Raw genomic sequence first — 23,211 nt, 5'->3', positions numbered from 1 at the left:
CACCACCATCTCTCTCTGGCTAGGCAATTATCTGGTGTATATATATTGATATTATTATTGTTATTTGCATTCATCAGATCAATCAGAAATGAGTAGTGTTTGCGCAGAGCAGCACAAGTTCCACCCCTCCCACCAGCTCCTATCATGCAAGAAAACCCTCCTCCGAGACACCAACATTGACATCCCACCGAGGAAGCTCCTCACCTGCCGCAGCCCCCAAGAATTTTCCTCTTCTGACGTGTACGCCGCAGCTGACTACGGATCCCCGCGCTTCTCATCTGCCGACGAGGCCCTACTCCGCAAATTCCTCCCCTACAACACCGGCTCCGATGGCTCTGACGACGACGAGGTCGATCCCTACTCTTCCGATCACTTCCGCATGTTTGAGTTTAAGGTCCGGCGCTGCACCCGCAGCCGCAGCCACGACTGGACCGACTGCCCTTTTGCCCATCCCGGAGAGAAGGCTCGCAGGCGGGACCCGCGTCGCCACCACTACTCGGGCACTGTGTGCGCTGACTATCGCCGCGGATCATGCAGCCGCGGTGACAGTTGTGAGTTTGCTCATGGAGTGTTCGAGTGCTGGCTGCACCCGGCAAGGTACAGAACTGAGGCTTGCAAAGACGGGAAGAACTGCAAGAGGAAGGTGTGCTTCTTTGCGCATACGCCACGGCAGCTTAGGATTCTGTCGGCGGATCAAGTGCTCTCTCCCACGGCTAGTTCTAAGAAGTTCCACCTGAACAACCACTTACCGGTGGGGTCTCCGCGTTCCTGTTCGAACAACAAACAGTACTGCTGCTTGTTCTGTCATCCAGCAGCAGCGACGTCGTCTCCAACTTCGACTCTGTTGGCCGGTATGTCTCATCCTTTGTCGCCGCCTGTGTCGCCAGCAGGTAACTGCTCGTCGGTGAGCGGTTTTCATAGTTCACCAGTTATGTCTCGCTGTGGTGGGCTAGGGTTGGGGGGTTTGGATCAGGTGCATGCAAGCACAGGTGGGTTGATGACCTCCAAAAAAGTGGTTGCTGAGCTCATGAGCTCCATGGAAGCCATGAAATTCAATGAAGCTGCAGCTGCAGGCGCTGCTGCTTCTCCGAAGAGGTGGGTCGACGTTTCATTCGATATGTACATGAATTATGCTTCTTCTGATGACGATCTGCAGCCGCAACAACAGTTTATTCTTTCGCCATCCACTCCGAGCCCAACAAGCCGACCATTTGGAGGTGGAGGACGTGGAATCAATTTTTTCGGTGGGGATGAAAATTGCTCCCCAAGAAATGGAAGCTTATTGGGATTTGATCGTGATACCAAGACGCACATTAATAAAACGGAGATTGTTAACGGAGAAGGGTTTGCCTCAGCCGGTGACTCGGATCCGGATCTTGGCTGGGTTAACGACCTCTTGATGTAAAGGACTTTTGTTACAGTCTGACTGCCATGATTTGGAAGCTAGCTAGATGATCATCATCGTGTGATGTCAAAGGACGGACGGAGGAGATCCAAATTAATAAATGATGGATGGATGATGATCGTATCTATCCATCCCATTCTCAAGCCAACTGTATATATTGCATGCTTCAGCAGCCGTACGTACGTACGCCGTATGCAGACGTGTATTGAGCGTACATTGTTAATTGTTGTCATTATTTTCTGTTTATTTGTTTCAAAGTATTCGTTGTTGTTAATTTCTTTCTCGGTGATGTTTTTTGTTTTCTGAAGTGGTAGGCCAAGTGTATCAGCTGAGTTGATGTTGTTGATGTTTAACTGTTTTGGAGAGGAATTATCAATCAATGCAGTTTTTATTTCGTGTTTTTTTTATTTTTTTGTTAATTTGGTTTCTTCCCGTTTTCTTTAATTTTCTGCCTACAATTCACAATTGCGTGTCAAACCTAATCAGCCAAGATAAAATAGGGTTCGAAAATCATTCGTGTTTAAGATAGTTACTCTTTCCGTGAGAACTTTTTTGTGCATTGTTCGTAGGCCCAACAAACGGATCGTATTTGTGTATTTGTGTAATGCTCGTGATCTTATATGTCGTATAGTGTTAAACTCGTTATCTTAACGAATTTTTAACAGGTGACTTGATAACGATCCAATTTCGTTAACGGGTCATGTAAAAAATTATCATGCTTAATGTTTAGATCTAGTAAATAATATCTTATCGGGTTCGTAGCGGGATCATGCAAGAAATTATCATGTTTAATGTTTACATCTAGTAAACAATATCTTATCGGATTCTTATGCAAGAAATTGTCATGTTTAATATTTAGATCTAGTAAATGATATTTTATCGGGTTCTTAGTGGGGATCCAATAACGGTCCAATGCTTTAACAAATTTTTAATTGGTGATTCGATTCGTTAACAGGTTAAACCATTCGTGTCGGATTAACGTGTTGGTGTAAGAAATTGACGGCCTAATAGGTGTCAAAGCAAATCTTGATTAGCTACATGGAAGACATGCATGCAGCAGTGTTCGTTTTCCTGGAGATTAGGTTGAAGTGTATACTCTGAGAAAATGGTAAAAGTAAGGGAATCCAATTCTGACCAGGATCACTCCAAATCCAATACTACAGACATCTTGATTTATTCGTCAACTATTTTTGGTTGAGGTCACATGCACAACACGAGGCATAGACCCTTTCCCCTTGATGCAAAAGTACGTACTACTCGTACCATTACCAACAACGTCCATATATTATTCCGAAGTGACAAGTTAATATTAACTCAATCTCCTCCTAATTTGGGACCTTCAGATAAACTAATTTGAGAAATCTTGCGGAGCTCACTACGTAACTTTTTTTTTTTAATTCAAACCGTTTATATTTTGTCACCACGTATAGATCATCATTGAAAACAAGATCATACTTAAAAAAAAAATGACAAATTCTTTTTCATTAAGACATCCGATTATTGATGATGAAAATATTCGTGATGCTTTACAAAAATACTAAGATGACCACCATTTAATGTAACCATCATGTTACTTTTTATTTGAGTGATTTCTATCAAAAATGATGATCAAAAGAAGACCTAAAATATTGACGGTTGAATTAATAAAACGTGTAGTGTCTTACAAGAGTGTCATTTGAATAAATATATTTAAGGATCCATCAACTGAAGCTCATCGTTCAATTATAGTACTTTACCATTTTAAAAAACAAATGTCGTCCTGTGATATTTGAACATATGATACTTCTTCAAATGCTCCACTTAAATATTATTCATCTTTTACAACTGTTTGACAAATTTTGAATTATACCACTATTTACACACTAAATAAGAAAATAATTAACAAATGAAAGTAAAACAAAATTAACAATTTTTTTTGGGTGAGACTAAAGGACATAAACGATTGTAGTGAAGTCTAGTAGAATTAGCACCAAAAAACAAAATTTCCGTTAATCCGCTGCCACTACCAGTTGTGAAGCGGCCAACCATTGCTTGGAAGACTTTGATTCTAATCTAATAAATAAAAGATTTAAATTCAATTCATCTATTTATCAAATCAAGTTTTATTAATAAAGAAAAAAAAAAAAAAAGACAAATTTATCGAATCCGCGCTCGAAGACTTTGATTCACTGTTGCTCTCATGTAGGATTGTTGGAATTCAAGCTTGCTCTTGGTTAGATTGAGCTAGTAAGTTTCTAGAACAACATTGACGAGAAACTTGTTAAATAGGTTTAAAAACAACAAACTTCATCACAAGGGTTCAAATTTTTTTACCACAGAAACTATCTTCTCAGTATACCGTATACCGCATCATTACCCATGAATGTGAGTAGCAAGGAAGTCAATTACTAAATCGTCATGAAAATCTTAGTAACATTGTTCATAAAAGTAATAGTCATAGTAGTGTGAGTGAGGGAATGATGGATGGAAGGATGTAATACTTGTTTCCTATGAGGGATACTTATCTGAAGAACAGCTGGGGTGGTAGGGAAATCACCCATGACCTTCTGTTTGGACTTTGGAACTTGGAATATGCATGCAACTTTTCTCTGCTCTGTACCTAAAGGAAAAGGAAAAAGAAAATAAAAGGAAAAAACATATTAGTTTGCCGGACGGGTAGGGTTTGTTTGTTGCTGGATACTGGCTTGGTGCAAACTGCAAATGCAATGGTCCTAGCGAATTTGGTCATGATTTGTCACAGACGACTTAAAATAATAAACGGGGTGGGGGTGGGGGTGGGGGAGCAGCCCATGCTAAAATCCAATGATCATATCTGGTTTGGGAAAGCAACTTAGGGCTACTTTGTAAGCATCAAATATGTGTTTTTTGCATGAAATATTTGAAGTTTTTTTTTTAGGATTTACTTAAATTTTTACTAAGAATTAGTTTCAAAAACATTTTTACTAAAAACGATTTTCGTCATTTTTAAAAGTACTTCCAAATAAGCCCTTACATGAAACAAATTGGCTGTTATTATGGGGTTCTAAAATCCAATGACAGTATCTACTGTCGAAGAGCAACATGAAACAAATACGTTGTTATTGTGGCGCTTTAGTCTCATAACGCAAATTTTATCTATAACACTGTATTAATGAACTAAAATTTAAATTTATGTATAACACTATTATTAACTAAAAGTTACCGCTACGTGATAAACTTGTTTCATACAAGTCTTTTTCGTGCCTGAACGTCCAAATCTCTATTTTTTTTTTTTTTTTTTGTGTAAATTAAAAAACTGTTGGGTTTAGGGACAGAAGGCCCATGCTATGCCCATGAGTAATGCTCGTGACAGAGTTTATTAGGTAACAGGTATGGCTGACACCTGTAAATCGGTTCATTTTACGTATTTAGCCACCGTGTAATGTTTCATCGATCAACTTCTCAGCAGAGACACATACTTTTATGGTCGATAATCTTTCTGACGTTCGTGCAAACACAGTTAGACACATCAAACTTGTGAACTCATCTATTGCATTTTGCAATTTATTTTATTTTTCAAACTGAAAAAACACTACAAAATAATCATTGGTGGATTTTAAAACTAGACAAATCAAAATTAACCTAGGTAAGATCACATTTGGAAATTATTATAACAAATAAGTGAATATTGTAGTTACTAACCAGTAGAGGGTGGGCAAATGGGTCCTGAAACCGCAGGCTGGGACGAATCAAGGCAGTTCAGGATAGGTCCACAAAATTCGCAGGTCCGGACGGATCCAAAAATTTGGAGAAACGGGATCCTAGCCCAGACCGTTTCCATAGTCGCTTCTAGATAAATATGATCAAATGTGTAATTCATAATTTACGGAATAATTTTCCCAATATCTTGTAAAATAGTAGTGAGTTTCGACGGAATCAGTATAGCACAATGTAAAGTCTCTCGAAGAGCCATAACTTCAGCCTAAAACAACATTGTTATATCCTTCAAATACAATATAAAACCACTATTGGTAAGTATTTAGGCACCCGTTTACCTCGCCAACAAAGTTAAAAACAAAACAATCCTAGCTCATGTAACATAACAAAAAGGAAATGTTACTCTTTGAATTTGAAGAATGTATACTGACAGCCTATACCTGCTACATACAATGCTTGATTGACAACAAAATTGACAGTACAGTTTAACCACAGCACGAGTAATGACTTGTGTTGATCAAACGGTGCTAAAGAATCGTACAAATCAGTTGTCCTTACAATTTCTTGTGTAATTAGACATAGACAATCTGGACTGCGACGGAAAGAAATCGAAAGGTGCACCTGAGCCGAAAGACCTTCTAGTTGAATTTGGTGTATCTGATAGTAGAGGTTCGAAAATTGGATTTCTGTTCTTGGGTTGAGTTATCGATAACGGAGAAACATCTTTTTCTATGGTTCTGGGTTGTGGCTCAATGCTCCCAAGAGACAGGATAGGACCACCCAATCGTTCTGCCTGCTGTAGCGTATTGATTTTGCTTGGCGTGTACGTATACCTGAAGTACTTCAGAGCTAGAATCGGACCCATCCCTGCTGCAACTATGAGCTGCAATGCACGAAAAGTTTCCATCAGTTTTGCATTGTAAGGATGAACCACAGGTAGCATCAAGCGTAGGGGCTTTTAGACCAGCGAGTAACCTGGCCCTCCATTCTTGATTCATAAAAGAACAATCGATAGATCAAAATCAAATCAAATCATCCGTTGGATAATACAAAGGTTATTGAGCGACCAGTGTTTCATCTCTCTGTATACTCTTCGGTGGTTCGGTATCATCCTAAAGAAGGTTCTTGCCATCAATTTACCAAAGAGAAACCACTAAACTAATACAACAGTGTACTGTTCTACAAACCACTTGGTGGTTCATAGCGGTGCCTTGCTGGAAACACCTATCCAACATGACTTACATCCGAGAAACCAATGGTGATGATATTTAAAAGGAAGCCACGTGGAACAAATAACTGTAAAGAACGGAGAACGGAAACTTACCAATATTGTCATCCAATAAGATGGCTGTCCACACAAGCGAAACATTATTGTATACATTCCCGATGTTGGAATGGCACTGAAGATCCAGTTGATGATATAGAAGGCAGCTAAATTGCCCCATATAGCAATATGTTGCAATAGCGTAAAGGAACTGTATAAATCAAACAAAAACAGGTAGTCAGTAAAAAAAAATCAAAATCATTTTTTGTCAGAAGTTTTAGGTTTACTTTTATTAACAAGAGATGACTTGAACAAATATCTAGTAATTACCAAGCAAGTCACACCTTGATTAAGAAGGATGCGTATATTTTTATCTAGAGTAATTACTTGGAAACAAGTTAGAGCTACACGAATGCCAGCCATGATAACACTTACTTTGTCTCTAATACCATGACAAAAGCTTGCAACCAAATACATCCGGAGAGAGCTACCATTGAAATCTCCTCCATTTCACTTTTTTCATAGGCATAGGCATGTATGCTAATCACAAACACAATAATTGCCTGAAAGCCACACCTGGTATCAGAATCGATGGAGAGAAGTAACAGGAAGAAAGTTTAAGCCAGCACTTGGATTTTCAATAAAATTTCTCAGGGTTTCTAAAAATAGGCACTTCTAGCTGAACCGCTTATGAGAAGAAATGCTTTATAGAGAAGCAGTCCCAAATGGGTTCTTAAATGCGATTACTAGAGTGATTTCAATGGATGAGCACTCACATGGAAAAGGGATCGCCCAAACCATCCAGCAAATGTGCTAGGGTTCAGAAGCCTGTTTCAAGAACATCAGAAAGTTCACTATAATGACAAATAGAAAGAATAACTAAGCTCAGAGAGCAGATGGCCCGCTGCACTGTCAAGTGAAAAAGGTCTTGCACATATGAATTGTAAACAGAACAAGGATAATGCAGCTTAAAAACCATACCTCCCCGCTTGGCAGTAAAATAAAATTTGTGGATGCTGCATCACAGTATCCTCACTGAGATCTTTGTCAAGAACACTGACTAGAACAGGAATACTGGTGTAGAAAACATTATAAGCCATCAAGCTAACAGAATTGAAAAGACTGGTTCCAGAAACACCTGAAACAAAAGAGAAACTGGCAGTGTTCCAATGTCAGTATAACAGATAATAGTGATGATGCTGATGACGAAGAAAAGGTATCCAGAAAAGATCAAACAACAAATGCTATCAGAACGAGCTGGAATTGAGAATCAGCTATAAAATGAGAAACATTGTCCATGGAAACTCACAAAATTTGGATGAAACATATCACCAGGGATTTATAAAAGGAGTACTGGGACAAAAATGTTGTACGATTGTACGAGTAACGCCCATGCACAAGTATTAATCTTTTCAGAAACCGAAACCCTGCAAGCCAGGAGAAGCGGTCATATAGTCAGGGACTTGCAAATACATACATACATATATATTGAGACAAGAAACATAATTACAATTACAACATTAATAAAGCACTCAAAATGGACAAAAATATGATCTCCTTCGTAGGTTATGCTCATCCTAGAATTAACCAGGCATGTGCCTTGTATTTCTTTTGTAAGAAAAGAGAAATTTATTGAAGATGAGAAGAGAATTGCACACCAAACTGATGCAAGCTAAACCAGTCTCAAACGGCAGAACAATCCAAATGAACCAAACTAAAAGGAACGTCCTTAAAATGCTTAGTCCAGGAAGCCAAAAGGAAAGCCAGAAATCTCTTCCTGTCCCACAGAGATAACCTTGAAGATTTCTGTTTTCATCCCATGCAACCCTAATTAACATGATAGCACAGTACCAAAGAGAGGCAACTGTTTTCTCAACTCCACCAGAAAAAGTTTAGACAGCAAAAAAAAAAAAAAAAAAAAAAAACCTGAACTTGGTGGGTGGCCTGAGGCCTCACTTTCCATATTAACTTCCAAGGACAGAAAGAAAGAGCTTTGAAATTTCAAAAATGGAAACAGAAAAGGACTTTCAAGAAAACACCCTGAACATCCCAATGTTTAATACAGGACAAGAGGGTTTGGAGGAGTTATTTCTAAGTACATAAATATTTAACATCACGCAAAAGTTGGCCAAACTTAATAACCTAAACCATATTCTAGCAATATAAGCAGAACAAAGTACATCTGATGATTTTTAGTCTGCAGAAAACACATGCACACACACAGTTGTCATGAACTTACTCCCAATACTATAATCAGCTGCTCTAGCTGCTTGCAGTCCTTCTCTACCACTGATGCCAACCCCAATGTCTGCTTGTTGTATCATCCTCACATCATTTCCACCATCCCCAATAGCCAATGTTCTATAGTCACATGATTTTAAAATCTCCACAAGCTGCAAAATATAAGCATCACATAAATCAAATTGTCTTCCAATATATCCTACACCACTACACAGAATCGCCCAGATATGTATCATATACCAGGGAGTTGCATCATATGATTAAGGAACATGAATTACTCAAATGACACGTATTGCTTCATATTAAATACACAGCCTCTACAAATGCAGAGATACATTGATAGTTTCAAAGAATCTCTGTTTAGTTAGCATCTCTACCAAATAGAAATGTATGTCACCAGCATAATCCAGATGCCTCTTCAGACCATTTAAAGAAATGGATGCATAAAGTTAATTCGCAGCAACTTTAAACATTAGTTAGATGGATGTATAGGCTATCACCTATGGTTGTTATTATATCAAGCATATAGAGCATTTGGAAGCACATGCAGATAGAGTTAATTTTACTAGCTTAATATAATGAAAATTGGATAAGCTAATGTACCCAAAAAACTGACACGAGGTGAAGTAAAAGGTAGGAATGACAGACTTTGGGCTAGCTCGTTTCCATTTAGTATAAGTTAGAGTTACTAGTTTCCTAGAACAGGACTTTGTTCATTAGGAAACCTATTAACAGTGCAGTGTCTCCAAAGGTAAAGATCAACATTTTAGCGTATTACAGGTTCCTATCCAAGACTAGTATCATTTGATGACTCCATGTGAATTGCCGTAAAAATTAATGTGTATGGCAATTTGGCAAACGGAGTACCGAAAGTTTCACAAGGGAACTGAAGCAGGCTCACATGAGATAAATGATTTTTCAAAAAAGCTATGTTGCACAGATCTGTGGTACGCAATAAGAGACACAGTATGACATGGTGATACAGAATATCTCCAAAAATTAGGATACAGGTATGTCATGGATGCAGGAATTAATAAATAATAGATATCATTTCATATCAACTCTAAATAGATTATATTCTCTTGGAATATTTCAGTACTGTTATGGTTTATATTACTTAACATCGAGTACTTAAGTGGCCTATATATTCCATATAGCCTAAGTGATAAGTGCCACCAAGGATGTTGGGAAATCATTGCTAAGAGAGGGTTGCGCTTTCCAGTCATTTGTTAGTGAAATGGTTAGTTTCACTAAAAGGAGGCCATTAGCTGATGTTTTACAGTTAGGTCACAGGACCTCATCTTCTTCCACAGTATGCCGTGAGTATTTGATATGGATAGGCCATGTATGGAGGCTGTATCCATATCGAATACTCACCGTGGCTAAGTTTTCATCCCTTTAACATAGCTAAAGAGGTTCCATGGAAGAAATATATCTCCAAGGTCAAGTAACATTTTCCATTTCCCCTTTTTTTTCACAGCAGTTATTCAATGTATACTCTTGGATACACTGGAGAGTTGGAAAGAAAACTGTATCCAGCCAGGGATGGGCATAAGTTAACTCGTAAGCTATCGAGGGTATTGATAATCCAGGTCTTATTGCATATTTTTCTTGCATGGGAGCCTTCCCTGTCATAACTGAGGAAAAGGCACATAGCTATCTAAAAAAAAACAAAACTAATTAACACACCTGAAATTCTGCATTTAGAGGGATCAAGCTTGAAGAAAAAAGATTGATACAAGAAAACTGAAATTATTTATAAAAATAAATCTAAAGAACACCTGAGCTTTTTGTGATGGCGTCACACGACAACATATAGCAGTCCTTGACAGTATTGCTAATTCAGTAAAAGCTTTCCGATAATTTTTAAGTGCAATTTCAAGAGACCAGCCATCTATGGCAAATGCCACATCCTGTTGAAGGAAATTATAAAGAATTACAAATTTACAAGTGGGAGACCAAGAGAAAGAATTATCAGTGCACAGTGAGAGAGAGAGTCAATGTTTATGCTATCAGACTAAATCTCGAGGAGACATTCAGGCAACAGTCAGCAGTTCAAAGGACCAGATTCAGTCTGACAATATATATATGTGTGTGTGTGCGCGCGCCCAATGTAATGCAGGTATTTTACAGAAGTTAAAATGATAAAACAGAAAGTTTCCTATTCAATCACCTGCACTACCTGTCAATGTAGAAAAGCAGAATAATCACAACAAATCTAGTATGGTAAAACTAATTACACACTCAGGATTCCGATTTTCTCATAGACTACCTCATTTCTGTCCCCAGCCAGCCAAAGAAACGGGAAACAAAACACTTTTGAGAATACATAACAATGTCTTTGAAAAATAGAATCATACAATTTTCAAATAAATTATTAGATCCAAATCCAGTTCAAGTATCTTTTTTTTCCCAGGAGAAACACAAGTTTTATTAAGAAACCACAGAAGGAACTACAAGAAACATGGACAGGCAGTCCATCAGACCCTAAAACAACAGAGAAAAACTCCATGCTCAATTATATTTCATATGACCACAAACTTTTTATCAATATTATAGAAATAAAATAGCTTTCAAAATTCACAAAAAGGCAGGGGAATCCACAAATAAATTTGAGTTTGTAATGGTTAAGTGTAAAAGCTGTACCTTAGGTTCTGAAGTCGTTATCCTCATTGTTAGTAAAACTCTCTCTAAACTTCTACGCACTTCATCTTCAGTTTTGCCATCAATTAACAAAAGCTGACCTTTCGGCTCTGTCCAGTGATTGGTTGATTGATTGATTGAGTGAGAGAGAGGATGAAGAACCAAAGATTAATGGTGGAAAGAATATGGAAAAGCACGAAACAAAATTTCTTGAGAAGCTTGGGTATTGATTCATTCCAAGCAGAGTTTTAAGAAGCAATATAATCCAAGTCCAATTTAAATTAAATATAGAACCACTAAGTACAACATAAACCAAGTAATTAAAAATGTGTGTATGTATATATATTCGTTCAAAATGAGCAGAACAGCATCAATTCCGTTCACCTTAAACAAAGTTGACAAAAATAAGGCAAATTTGAAACTAAATCAGCATAAAAATAATCATGCACGCAAAAATCTTTAAGAACTCATGCATAAGGTATTTTCTTGTCAGTGACAACCTCAGTTTCATCAATTAAGTACATTCAGTATTTAACTATTTATAGGGTATAGACATACAAAAAGAGAATCTTATTGAGCGTGCAAAAATATTCTTGTCCACGTGACAAAGTAGATGCAAAAATAATTGAGAGATTAAAATATGAATCACAGGCAAAGCATCATAACAAGATAGTTATAGTGTTATACACCTCTCTCTTACTGCTTCAAATCAGCTAAAAAAGCCTTACTCATTCATAGACAGGTTTGTCACAACATGTATGTAACTAAAATGGACAAAGTGCACACAAACATCATACAAAAACTGATCCAAGAGATATTGCAACTACCAGGGGAAATGAAATTGCACAAAAGAGCAATCTGTATCGCAGTATTCTGCTTGTCTCCAGTCAGCATCCAAAAATTTATGCCAGCTTTTCTCAACGTCTCAATTGTCTCTGGTACACCATCCTGAAATTTATATACCGACAACATGACAAGTTAGGTATCCAGAAACTACCAGGAATTCAACACTCTATAGACAATCAGCAGAAATTTGAGCAAACCTACATCTAATAAATAATTTTTACAGTTCTATGGAGACATTCACCTGTAGGCGATCCTCTATTGCAGTAACTCCAAGAATTTCAAAGTCATGCTCTAATCTTTGACAGACCTCAGCAATTCTCCACTGCAAAAATAGTTGAGTCAAAATATATAGACGCAAATAATTTCCATGTCTGTGTATCAGTGTAAGTACCTACCAATTACAAATGTAATGGACAAAAGTAGATTTGAGCAAATACTGTAAGGAAAACATATACGATATTTACTTTACCTCCCTGTCAACTAATGTGCTGCTAGCCTCTTTGAACATCAAAGACCATTCTTGATATTCTTCTTCTTTTAGTTCACGCCAAGCTAGACATAGAGTACGTAGTCCTAATTGAGCATATTGGTCAACAGCTTCAACAAATGTCCTTGTTTGCTGTCCTGAGGTATATAATTGGGATTATTGAAAGCCAATGTAACTGGTATACGCATTCATTAACAGAAAAAATTCAAGTAGATGCCAAAGTAAGACTATTCTCTTTCCATTATTAAGAAGAGACAAACTTTAGTAAAGAACTACAGACCACTTTCAATAAGAAAAAAAAACATTCTAACCAACAACAGAATACACATTATTCAAGGAAAAACTAAACCAAAATAAACAAATTAAAAGCAATATCATGTCACCACAGCTAGCAAACCCAACGTAATAGACGAATAAGGAATCCCCCCAAAACCAATGCCCACAATGCTGACGAAAATCTAACATGATTCCAAACATCTTCCACACCTACCCTATTGTAATCCTCAGAACTATCACATTTCCTCGGTCAAATTCATCCAAAGATTGCAAACACCAAACCACCCCACTACCTCTCTTTCCCCAAAGCCTTGAACTGAATGCTCAACTAATTGAACACCAATTTGGAATGAACCAGAACTCATAAATTCCCTTAAACAGCTTCACGAAAAAAAAAAAAAAAAAAAAAAAAAGGAAAATGAGGCAGTTGAGAAACACTTGATTTCCCCATTACCCACCACAAACTTGCAGCAACTTAAATTGATGCATAGACTTGAGACATATCATTCCCCTTTACTAACCACCCTATAGCAGACTATTCTAAGCACTATAGTTAACAATAGACAATCAAAAGCCACAACTGAAACCCTGACACTAGGAAAACATATAATCCACATACATTGGCAGAGGGCAAGTCCAATTATAAGAATCAACACCTAATGTGAATGACTGTCAGTTTTCACCAAATCTGAAATCTGAGTCATGGATGGCATCCTATGCATTATTTTTCTATTGCCACCCTTTCTGGAAAAGCAGTAAGTGGCAGCAGTAAGCAGGGCTCTCTTATATATGCATACTATAAAGTATAAACACAATAAAAATAAAAAACTATTACCAGCACATGCCAAAGGGAGAATTGCTTCATCTGCTCCTTTTGACAAGAGGATAATCCTGCCATTTTGGCAATCCTTCACCACTACTGACATTCTTTTCCTGTCAGAAGTGAACTCCAGAATTTCCAAGGCTTCATATTGAATTGTTGAAGCATTAAACTTGATCTCTGCAATTTATAGGTGGAAAATATATCATCTTTCCTACAATTAGAACCAATTTATTATTATTATAGCCAAAGTACTTTACCAAGAGTATTTGAATTTTTATTGACAAAAACCATATGCAGCTGAGCAGCAGCATGAACAAGAGCATCCTCATCTTGAGATTGTGCCTTGTACAAGATACTTCCACTTTTGCTACAAACAACAGAAAAATGTACAAGAAAGATTTTTACTGACAGGGTGCTAACGCACATAAAAAATTATTATCTGATACTTTTGTTTCAAACACAAAGGCCACATTATGGGAAGGTTACCTCTGAATAGGTACCACTGTATTACATATTGCCATAACTGTAAGGAAACGTATAACATCAGAAGAGCCACCAGCGACAGCATTTATGAGCTCCTCATCTGCATTACAAAGGATTGAATACATCAGAAACTGAAGTTCATAAAATATTCTGCAAATCCGAAAGAGCTCACAAAAATCTGTCACAAAAACAAGTCCAACTCAATCAATAATTTCACACCTAAAGTAACCATAAATCAGCAATAAGAATCCCCCATATTTGTAACAGAATATGCTTCATTGCACTTAATGTTCACTTAGATTGGTTGATAGTGGCCTAACAAAGCAACAATTTCAAAATCCAACTACAAGCGACACTTCAACCAAAAGGAAAGAAAATGGTGTAATGTAACTAATCTTTATATAACACTATCAGAAGGTTGCCTTACTAGATTTGCATCGCAATGATTGGGTGCAATTATAATGGAAGAGCCACATTCTTTGGGCAGCTTTGTCTAATATTTTATTTCAGCTTCCCAGTGACTCGATGATGGCACATGGAGAGCTGTGCTTTTAATATTAAGTATTGGAAGAAACTCATGCCCTACATAACTTGATTAAGCGCCCCTTGTTGTTCAGAATGAATGGTTTCGTTTTTGTAATTTTCTAAAGTCTGAATTCTTTTAGAATACTCTTTTCTTGAATATCATTCAATGCCTATGGTACCCCTCTTCAAATACTACTAATTCACCTGCCATTACTTCATCATTGATGTTACCTACCAAATAAAAGACCTGCTCAGGAAGGCTGTCTAATTCTACGTTTGGACGCAATGATAAAGGAATACCCGGAAACACATTTACAATTTATATATAAATTTAAAAAGTTTGTTCTTACAAGGAAAAACCTGTTGATTCAGCTGATTCGTCTGTCAAGGCATATACAAGTGGCTCATATTTGAAAGGAAAATGTAATCACTTAGCTGTCTCATGATCGGAAAAAAGAAAGATTTATTTATATACAAAAATCCTAGAGGCACCAACATTTATCTCAACCTTTTAAATCCCAACTGATGTGGCAGAATTTTATTGTGTTTGGGCCACTTTGAACCTCATTTACGTATGACCAGTTAGGTGTCACAGTATTACTTGTAGAGAATTCCTGCATTAACTTTGATCTCTGCAATTTATTAGTTGGTGCCCAAGTCTTACTCATAGTTATTTTTTGTTAATCTCCTGTGTAGTGTAGAGGTTTAAAATACAATAAACTGAGTGTGAAATAAAATAGACAGGACAGCAAGGAAAGTTGCATAAGTAGAGAGTTAGAACCAAACCTTTCAAGGCATTCCCATTTTCATTGCCATAGAAAATTCCATTGATACAACATCTTCTAAATATCATTCTATTTTCGGTTAAGGTACCAGTTTTGTCGGTCAAAATGTACTCTACTTGTCCCAGGTCTTCACTTATTGCTGTGCTGCCACATACAGCACACACATCTTATATACACTAATCAATATAAATTGATTCTTTCAAGAAAGAAATGGATGTCTTTGCTCCTTTAAATACCACTTCAACTTACTTTGTTGCATGGGCTGGAGTACTCGTTTCTCTGTCAATCATTTCATTATCCCAATCAATAAACTTCGCATACAAGCCCTTCACAAGGTCGAGAGATACCTTTGAGAATAAAAAGCATTTCATTATTTTAAACGTTAGAATGCAGTCCCCAAAACTGACCAGCAAAACTTTATGACTATTCCAGAGTTCCTATAAAGAACAAAGATTTAAATGCTGCCACAATAAGTATCATGATCACCTTTATGGTTAATGCATCCTGACTAAGAGATGACAGGCCGCCCGCCTCTTATTCAAACTTAATGCAGGAATTCTTTAAATAAAATTTGCCGTAATAAATTCAAACTAACAGCTACAGTTCTCTAGAGTTGATAATATTTTTCAGTTCAGATATGCTTCGATTATTATAAAATACAAAACCCTAGATCAAAATGTACATTTTGAAATGATTTGATCTCCATATATTTAAAATGACAAACAAACCAAAATAACCTTCAGATATATATATCTGTATATAGTATTATATTTGAATCTGTTTTTCTAGTTTTCATTTTCTTATAAATATTTGTTTGATAAGAAATTGATCCTGGCTGTCATAGTAGCCATTCTTGTATGCAATGCAGGATGAAAATCGGCATTTCCAATGTAATATGTGGGATTTGGATTTTGCAAATTTCATAAGAACAGGGATGCGCATGCGAATTGTAATTCTGCCTGGTTTGTCCAACAAAAATAAAAAGTTCATCATTTTTTAACTATTAACTGTACCACCCTGCATAAGTGCAGAGAGAGTATATCTTTACAAAATCATTTACTTCCTTCACTCTATGTATTAAGGGTTGGAATTGAAAAATTCTTCTAAAAACATTTCCTCTTCCCCAATAACATGTTGGAAGATGATGGTACTTTATTTACTGTTTTGAAGACTTTATTTCCGAACATGAGAGGAGACCATTCTTACTATATCAATACAATGATAATTCTAAAGATAGTTACAAGTAAGGTTGAGAAACAGAAACAGACACAGACTCACAGAAAGGATCTGAGTCCAAATAAAAATCATTTTTAGAAATAAGAGAGCAGAGTTTTAGTAACTGAAGACCTTAAAAAAAAGTCTCAAGATTTTAAAAAATAAATGTTATCTTCCAAAATAGGCCTTGACTGAATATCAAAGAATGAGAATCATGCAAAACCATAAGGCGACATTGTAGTCAACAAAAACAATCAGCACAATATTCACAAGCTTACCTTAATTGATATGGGTATCATGATGGAACAAAGTAGTTCAAATCGAAGAGGGATTACTAATAGTTCGTACCACGGACCTTCCTCTGGATATAGAACATACCATTGCTGAAAAAAGAACAAAAAAATAAAAGAAATTGGGCTTATGCTTGATATAAGATTCAATAATTAATAAGGCAAAAGAAACCACAAAAAAACCAATAACATCTGAGTAGTGTCAAATAGACAGAAATGAGCTTAAGAAACCAATGCACACATATAAGTAATATTTCACAACTTTGAAGTTATTTTTCATATTTAAAAATGCATAATACTTGTTTTTTATTTGAAACAAATATTTATTTGAAAGCTATATATGAAAGTACAGCAAAATGCGGACAAGATGTCAACTGAAATCATACAACATCCATAACTTGGCAAGAGGCTTGTAGCTCAAGTGGTTATGAGCATTTACCCATGCACCCAAGGTCCTGCGTTCTATTTTTCCCCTCCCCCACTATCGGTTGTATATTAAAAAAGCATTCATAACCTGACAGCTTCTAAGAGCACCAAATCCAGTTTCAGTTAATCTGAAAACTACAACAAAACAGCTAGAAGGGCTATTAATCTTAAGATACCACCACCCAAGATCATGGTACATCCCAAAATTCTGATCAAAAGAATCCGACAATGATGCACAGAAACAAACTTTATCCCATGATCCTCCACTTCCATAATCCCTATAGTTAATTTGCTTGCAGTGGCCGTAAAGTCCTCACTATCATTATAGTCTTTATTCGCATGACATTATGCACCTCAGGAAAAAACGTAAACACAATTCCAGCATCAAAAATAGTTTGAATACTTGGACAATTGAAGAAAAATGCAAGCTTTCACGCTTCGACATACCTTCCTTGCTTCTGTATCCTTCCATACATTACCAGCAATGCCTAGAACCATCACCACCACTATTTGGAAAACAAATATAGCTCCAGTCAATTTGTCAATCATGGCATCAACAGCTGTAAGCTTCGGCTCAGGTATGCCCCTACTCATACCTAGCTTGGTTTCATTGCCTAAAAAGTAAAAAGGAATTACACAAGAGACATAAATGAACAATTACTTTAACTGATGACAATATCATCAGAGACATTACCATATATAACTTGTGGCATACCTACAGCCTACCTACATCAAGAATATAGATCCAAACTTCTCCCAAGAGAGAGAGAGAGAGAGAGAGTACAAAAATTGAATTTGGTTTTCAGGAAAGAAATCTTGAACTATTAAAAATGTTACAAAACGAGATTTATATCATTTCTTCTCTTTTCTTGAAATCCACTCAAATATTCATGATATTAATTGTGGAAAAACTAGTTCATGTGGTCAAACTCTATTGCATACTGCTCACAACTCTCCCACTAAATTGTTAAATAACTTAAAATCCAACAAGATCAACATGCAACCCGAATCCCTTTCTTTATTTTACAGTTCCAACTTACAAAAAATTAGGCAAACTTGTAACCAATAAAAAAAATGGCCCTAATAATAGAACATCAACACCAAGAATGAATGTTACCACAACCAAGAAATGATGTACTTAATGTCAAGATTGAACGAAATGTTTGTCAAATCTCAACGGCTTCACCACCCTCAATTTTGAGTAAATTGTACACCAAGAAAAAACCCAGACAAAGGACACATATAAAACAAATTAGTTTATGATTAGCTACAACTTGACATTTTGTTTATAAGTACTTGCCAGTGTATACTGCTACTCCACAGGCCCACTCTGTATTCCGCAAGTAACAAGACTGAAGTAGTGTGTTTTTTATTGTTAATGGGCACAAGTCATTATCAATAAATGGAGGAAACAACCGCAGATTTGCATCAAATCTTCTAATATCCTTATCGGGATTAGGGCACTCAATTAAACCCTGCAGATCAAACATTTTAACAAAAAAATAATCAGAAATTTGATCAAAGATGATATGACATACCAACAAAACATTTTTTCTTTTCCTAATCTTAGCAAGAAATGATGAACTTTTTATCGCTGCTTAGCAATGAGAAATCTTGCCTTAATTTTGTGCAACAATTCAAGATCTATCCCCATGCAAGCTGGGGGTATAACCCTCGTCTTCAGATCAGTCTCGCCATCTAGGGCAGAAGTCTGAAAAAAAATGTCATCTTATTAGGTCCTTCAAATTCTCAAGGAAATCATATCCATAACAAAGAAAAGGAAAATCAAAACAAGTTAATAACTGAAATTGTAGGGTTGCTACCACAATTAGACTTAAGTCATTATTCAGGCAAAATCTAGACAAATAGAGTTCAACATCAGCTCGTTTTGAATTTCTTCCAATCTTGTTTTTCATGCGTTCAATGTTTAGTATCATTATGAAATATTGTGTCCACTTGGATTTTTACTATAGTATTTAACTTAATTTCATTTATACATATATAGGAAAATGTTCTAAATGTGGACCAAAGATCAGGTTGCATTTTTCGAAATTGTGCGATCCAGGATCCAGATTCAGTCTATGTCTGTGTGCACGCATGCGCGCACACACATAAATATTTATTCATATATAATATTTTTATGTAATTATATATATAAGAGATTCTCTGTGCAGGAAATCATCTCTCTACACACACACACACACACATATATGTGTGCAGAGAGATAGAGAGAGAGAGCAATTCAGAATCAAAATCGAACAAGAAATTGAAATATTACCTCTACATAGCACAGGCCTTGTGCTTCAGAGGTGCCAATCAAAACAAGATCACATGGCACCTCATCATTCTCTCGGAGCCAAACGATGTTACCAACATGAATATCTTGTGCTTTAATCTAAGAGTAGGGGCAAACCAATGCACAAAAAATATCAAGCTGTTAGTCCAGTAAAGCCTGAGGAAAAGTAGATGACAACGTCTAATCCAAGAAGTCGTTGCATCAGACAAGACTGAGAACCAAAGATCTATTCTAAAGTAGATGACAACGTCTAATCCAAGAAGCCGTTGCATCAGACAAGACTGAGAACCAAAGATCTACTATAAGAACATAACACAAATGTAGTTATCATAAGTAAATCCTTTTTCTTATAAGTTTATGTAAATCGTATTTAGTTATATTCTATAGCATAATGGGGATGCTTGTTTCTTTTTGTTTGGTAAGTACACTTGATAAGCAATATATGTATGAATCTCTTAAACTGAATCAGCTTGGAGTTATTATTCCTATATGAAAGGGACATCCCCACCATAGATTGATCCCAATTGTAAAATCTTTCATCAGGCATCAGAAGGTAATATCAAAAATAAGGATAAAAGCACCATCCATAAGTTACAAAGAAGTGCACACCTTCCAACCGCTTTCAATCTTACTAGCACTCTCTTTTCTCCCAAAACGATACAGCCTTTTGCTGGTATGGGGAGAAAATTGATTTCTTTTTCCTTCATTTTTTTTCTTTTTTAGGAAAATTGTACCGATACCTCCTGGACTATAAGCCCTGCTGCAAATTGCTACCTCCAAACAAAAGATGAGTAACATTGCCACGTCAAATTGTTGCAATGTCCAACCTACTACTAACACACTCCATTTTCATCTCCAACAGTTTCACTTGCTTTGCATGTGACCCTTACCCTTTAAATAAGTGTGCAATGTCAAAATAGGTTGTGCAACTTTTTGGACAAAAAAATTTGACCCGGTTGGCAATGGGGTTAGATCATTGCAAGTGGCAAATTGCAACAATGCCTACTCTTATAGTGGCAATAGTGTAAATTTCCCTTTTTTTCCTTTTATTGTCCATGAGAGTTATAGTTGGTCCTAAATGGTCTATCAATCAATTAAGTTCATGAACCAGTTTAAATGGTCTCATATGTCATAAGACTCCCAATATAGCATGTACACATGTTTTAGTGCATGTAGATGCACATATTCGACCAAAGAAAAAAAAAGATACACATAATTAGTCAATCATATAAACAGGATGTCCATACACACATGACTGCCTTCGGTGATTGTACTTATTGTCTAGTTTTATCAGGCATGATTCTATCTCTCATCCTTTAAGTCAGAATTTTTTTTATTTTTTATTTTTTAATAACCTTTCAAGTCAGAATCATCCACCTAGTTTGCTATAAGAAAATGTTCATTCAAACCTCATAAACAAACCAACCAATTTTTAGTAATAGCTAATGCATGAAGCAAATTAAAGAAAGTTGATTGATGCCAAGCTGTTAACCCCACTTTATTGATCTACAACAATTGTAAATTAACTTTGTTACTCTATTTAATTTCAAAAGGTAAACAAAATCAACCACAGAAAAAGAAAAGAAGAAGGTCTATTACATGTTTCTTGATGCCCTGCCTAACAACCCAAACTTCTTTCTCATTCGCCTTCTTGTCTGAGAGATATCGGTTGTAATCATCCCATGCCTCTTTTGAAGCAGAGACTGCAAAAATGAAGATAAGTGGACCCCATGTACTAGCAGGATTTACTGGAGTAATAAGTGACCATAGCTGAAGGCAAGCAATCAGCAGAAAGTACTGATTCATGAAGCGGCTGAAAACAGAGACAATATTTGTTAGAGAAAAGAATGGGTGGGGGAAATAAGGGAGTGTTCAAAACTAAGGACAATTCAAAACAAATTAGTAGAATAAATAGTAAGGAAATAGCTGCTTGTTGAACCACAACAATTTAAGTCAAGGCGACAAATTAGAAAGATTTATGCGTCTCTATAAGACTATAACATGAGACTAATTCATGCACCACAAAAGTACAAACTATCAGTGGCAAAATAGAAAAACATCACATTTTTTTTTATAAATAAAAGAAACATCAAATTGTCCCAATAATCTTCATGCATGTTATGATGGATTCAAGAAAAACTTAAATACAGTAGATTCCAACAAATTGAGAGAGAGCATGCATGTTAATAGAGTGGAGGTTTTATCAGTCTAAATCTCAATGCAATGGAAATGAACTGACTGAAGTCCACCAGAACATCATATTCCAATTAAAACGTTTAAACATATACCCAACCAGAAGTTGAACGAATATAAAATCAGAAGTATCAATTCCTCAATCACCTGAATTGTTCCCATAAATTCTTTGGGAGAAAGTTCAACAGAGTATACTTTCTATTTGATATGCGATTGTCACAGTAAAGATACTGTGATGACTCGTCGTCATTGATGTAGATGTAGCGCTTCATTGTTGAACTACAAGAATATGACTTGGTTCAAATGTTCTTTCCAAGTTACCCACAGCGCTCGGCAGCATGTAGAACCTCCATACAAGACACAACCGACTGAATGCAAATATAAATTAATAAATCAGACAATGAACTAGAATATCAAATATATTGTACAAGGAACAAATACCGTGGTGGAATCTAAAGAGACAAAACAAAGTATCCCAATATGACATGATTTTAGGCAACCTAATGTGGTAACATTTTCTAGCGGCCTAGCCATTAGCTTGGTTTCCAAGAAAACCGAAAATCGCACAATGCCGATGTTTCATCCTACAAACTTCATGAAAAGCTGCTAACCTGTAATAGTGTTCAGCATTTTAAGGACAGACAATAAATAATGGTATTTGGCGGGCGACCTGGAAAAGGGAGATGAAGCCAGATTTTCACCCACAAGTCGCCGAAATTTCTGGAAATCGGCTAAACATCACCAAAGAAATGAACCTATCGAATCAAAGAACCGTTGAAGAGAAGGAAAATTCCGAAACTTCGAAGGAAACCCATAAATTTGCTTGAAATTCACCGAAATTGAACACAAAGGAAACGGAAGACATCCCTAAAACCCAAACCCTGTCAGAGTTTGTAAATTCCAAATGAAGCAAAATCTAAATTACAGAAATTAAGATGGCAATCCAATCCAATAACCCAGCAACAAACACTAAGGAATCAAACATTACAGAGAAATCAGTATTATTTAGAGAGAGAACCTCTGGCGAGTTATTCAGCCACTGTGAGTCGGGCAGGCATCTCTACCCAACTACCATTCAACACAGATCGGCATTGAAGACCAGAAAATCTTAGCGAATTCAGAATTCAGAAAGCTAGAGCACTCAAATCCAACAGAGAGTTGTTCGTCTTCAGATCACACACTGACTCCCTCTCTGTATTTCTTTTACTTCTGCTGCTGGGACTTTTTCATTTTTTGGTCGAAGCCGGCAGAAAGCACAAAACGAAAAATGTATGTTTTTTCTGCTGTCAGGAATCGAACCCGGGTTACGTCTGCGGGTTGTTTATTCCAGTAGGAGTA

The 23,211-nt window shown here is 36.5% G+C and overlaps 2 protein-coding genes across 3 annotated transcripts; one reads left to right on the top strand and one right to left on the bottom strand.

Moving 5' to 3' along the window:
- The first annotated feature begins 4 nt into the window (after positions 1-4).
- LOC137749423 (zinc finger CCCH domain-containing protein 2-like) lies at positions 5-1,800 on the top strand. Its single transcript, XM_068489518.2, has one exon. It carries the CDS (start codon positions 89-91, stop codon positions 1,403-1,405), a length of 1,317 nt encoding a protein of 438 aa, XP_068345619.2. The 5' UTR covers positions 5-88; the 3' UTR covers positions 1,406-1,800.
- A 3,539-nt stretch (positions 1,801-5,339) lies between these two features.
- On the bottom strand, positions 5,340-23,185 carry LOC137708323 (phospholipid-transporting ATPase 2). Of its 2 annotated transcripts, XM_088688429.1 has the most exons (26): positions 22,892-23,095; positions 22,544-22,740; positions 22,021-22,241; positions 21,280-21,493; positions 19,663-19,779; positions 19,003-19,095; positions 18,685-18,859; positions 17,832-17,998; positions 16,947-17,051; positions 15,703-15,800; positions 15,455-15,597; positions 14,147-14,243; positions 13,918-14,027; positions 13,673-13,837; positions 12,544-12,698; positions 12,316-12,396; positions 12,056-12,176; positions 11,232-11,338; positions 10,367-10,498; positions 8,584-8,737; positions 7,654-7,771; positions 7,326-7,499; positions 7,121-7,172; positions 6,780-6,907; positions 6,405-6,555; positions 5,340-5,963 (listed from the first exon to the last, which is right to left on the bottom strand). In XM_088688429.1, exons 3-26 carry the CDS (start codon positions 22,143-22,145, stop codon positions 5,625-5,627), a joined length of 3,321 nt encoding a protein of 1,106 aa, XP_088544555.1. In that variant the 5' UTR covers positions 22,146-22,241; positions 22,544-22,740; positions 22,892-23,095; the 3' UTR covers positions 5,340-5,624. The 2 variants fall into 2 exon arrangements, with proteins under 2 accessions (XP_088544555.1, XP_068303481.2); XM_068447380.2 differs by lacking the exon at positions 22,544-22,740 and having other exon boundaries at positions 22,892-23,185.
- Between the last annotated feature and the right edge of the window lie 26 nt (positions 23,186-23,211).

The sequence above is a fragment of the Pyrus communis genome, chromosome 17 (genome assembly GCF_041283825.1).
Source record: "Pyrus communis isolate YQ-2024b chromosome 17, ASM4128382v1, whole genome shotgun sequence".
Lineage (NCBI taxonomy): Eukaryota > Viridiplantae > Streptophyta > Magnoliopsida > Rosales > Rosaceae > Pyrus > Pyrus communis.
The sequence above is the reverse complement of the archived record's forward strand: the minus strand, read 5'-3'. Positions and strand labels throughout refer to the sequence as shown.

Bases quoted from the DNA above. Each gene is read 5' to 3' on its own strand.
- LOC137749423 (XM_068489518.2), top strand. From the start codon at position 89: ATGAGTAGTGTTTGCGCAGAGCAGCACAAGTTCCACCCCTCCCACCAG.
- LOC137708323 (XM_068447380.2), bottom strand. From the start codon at position 22,145: ATGAAGCGCTACATCTACATCAATGACGACGAGTCATCACAGTATCTT. The intron at 15,801-16,946 runs GTAAGCTTGTGA...TTATTCTCAAAG, and splicing joins TGATACCCATATCAATTAAG to GTATCTCTCGACCTTGTGAA. The intron at 14,028-14,146 runs GTAACCTTCCCA...TGTTGTTTGTAG, and splicing joins ACAGTGGTACCTATTCAGAG to CAAAAGTGGAAGTATCTTGT.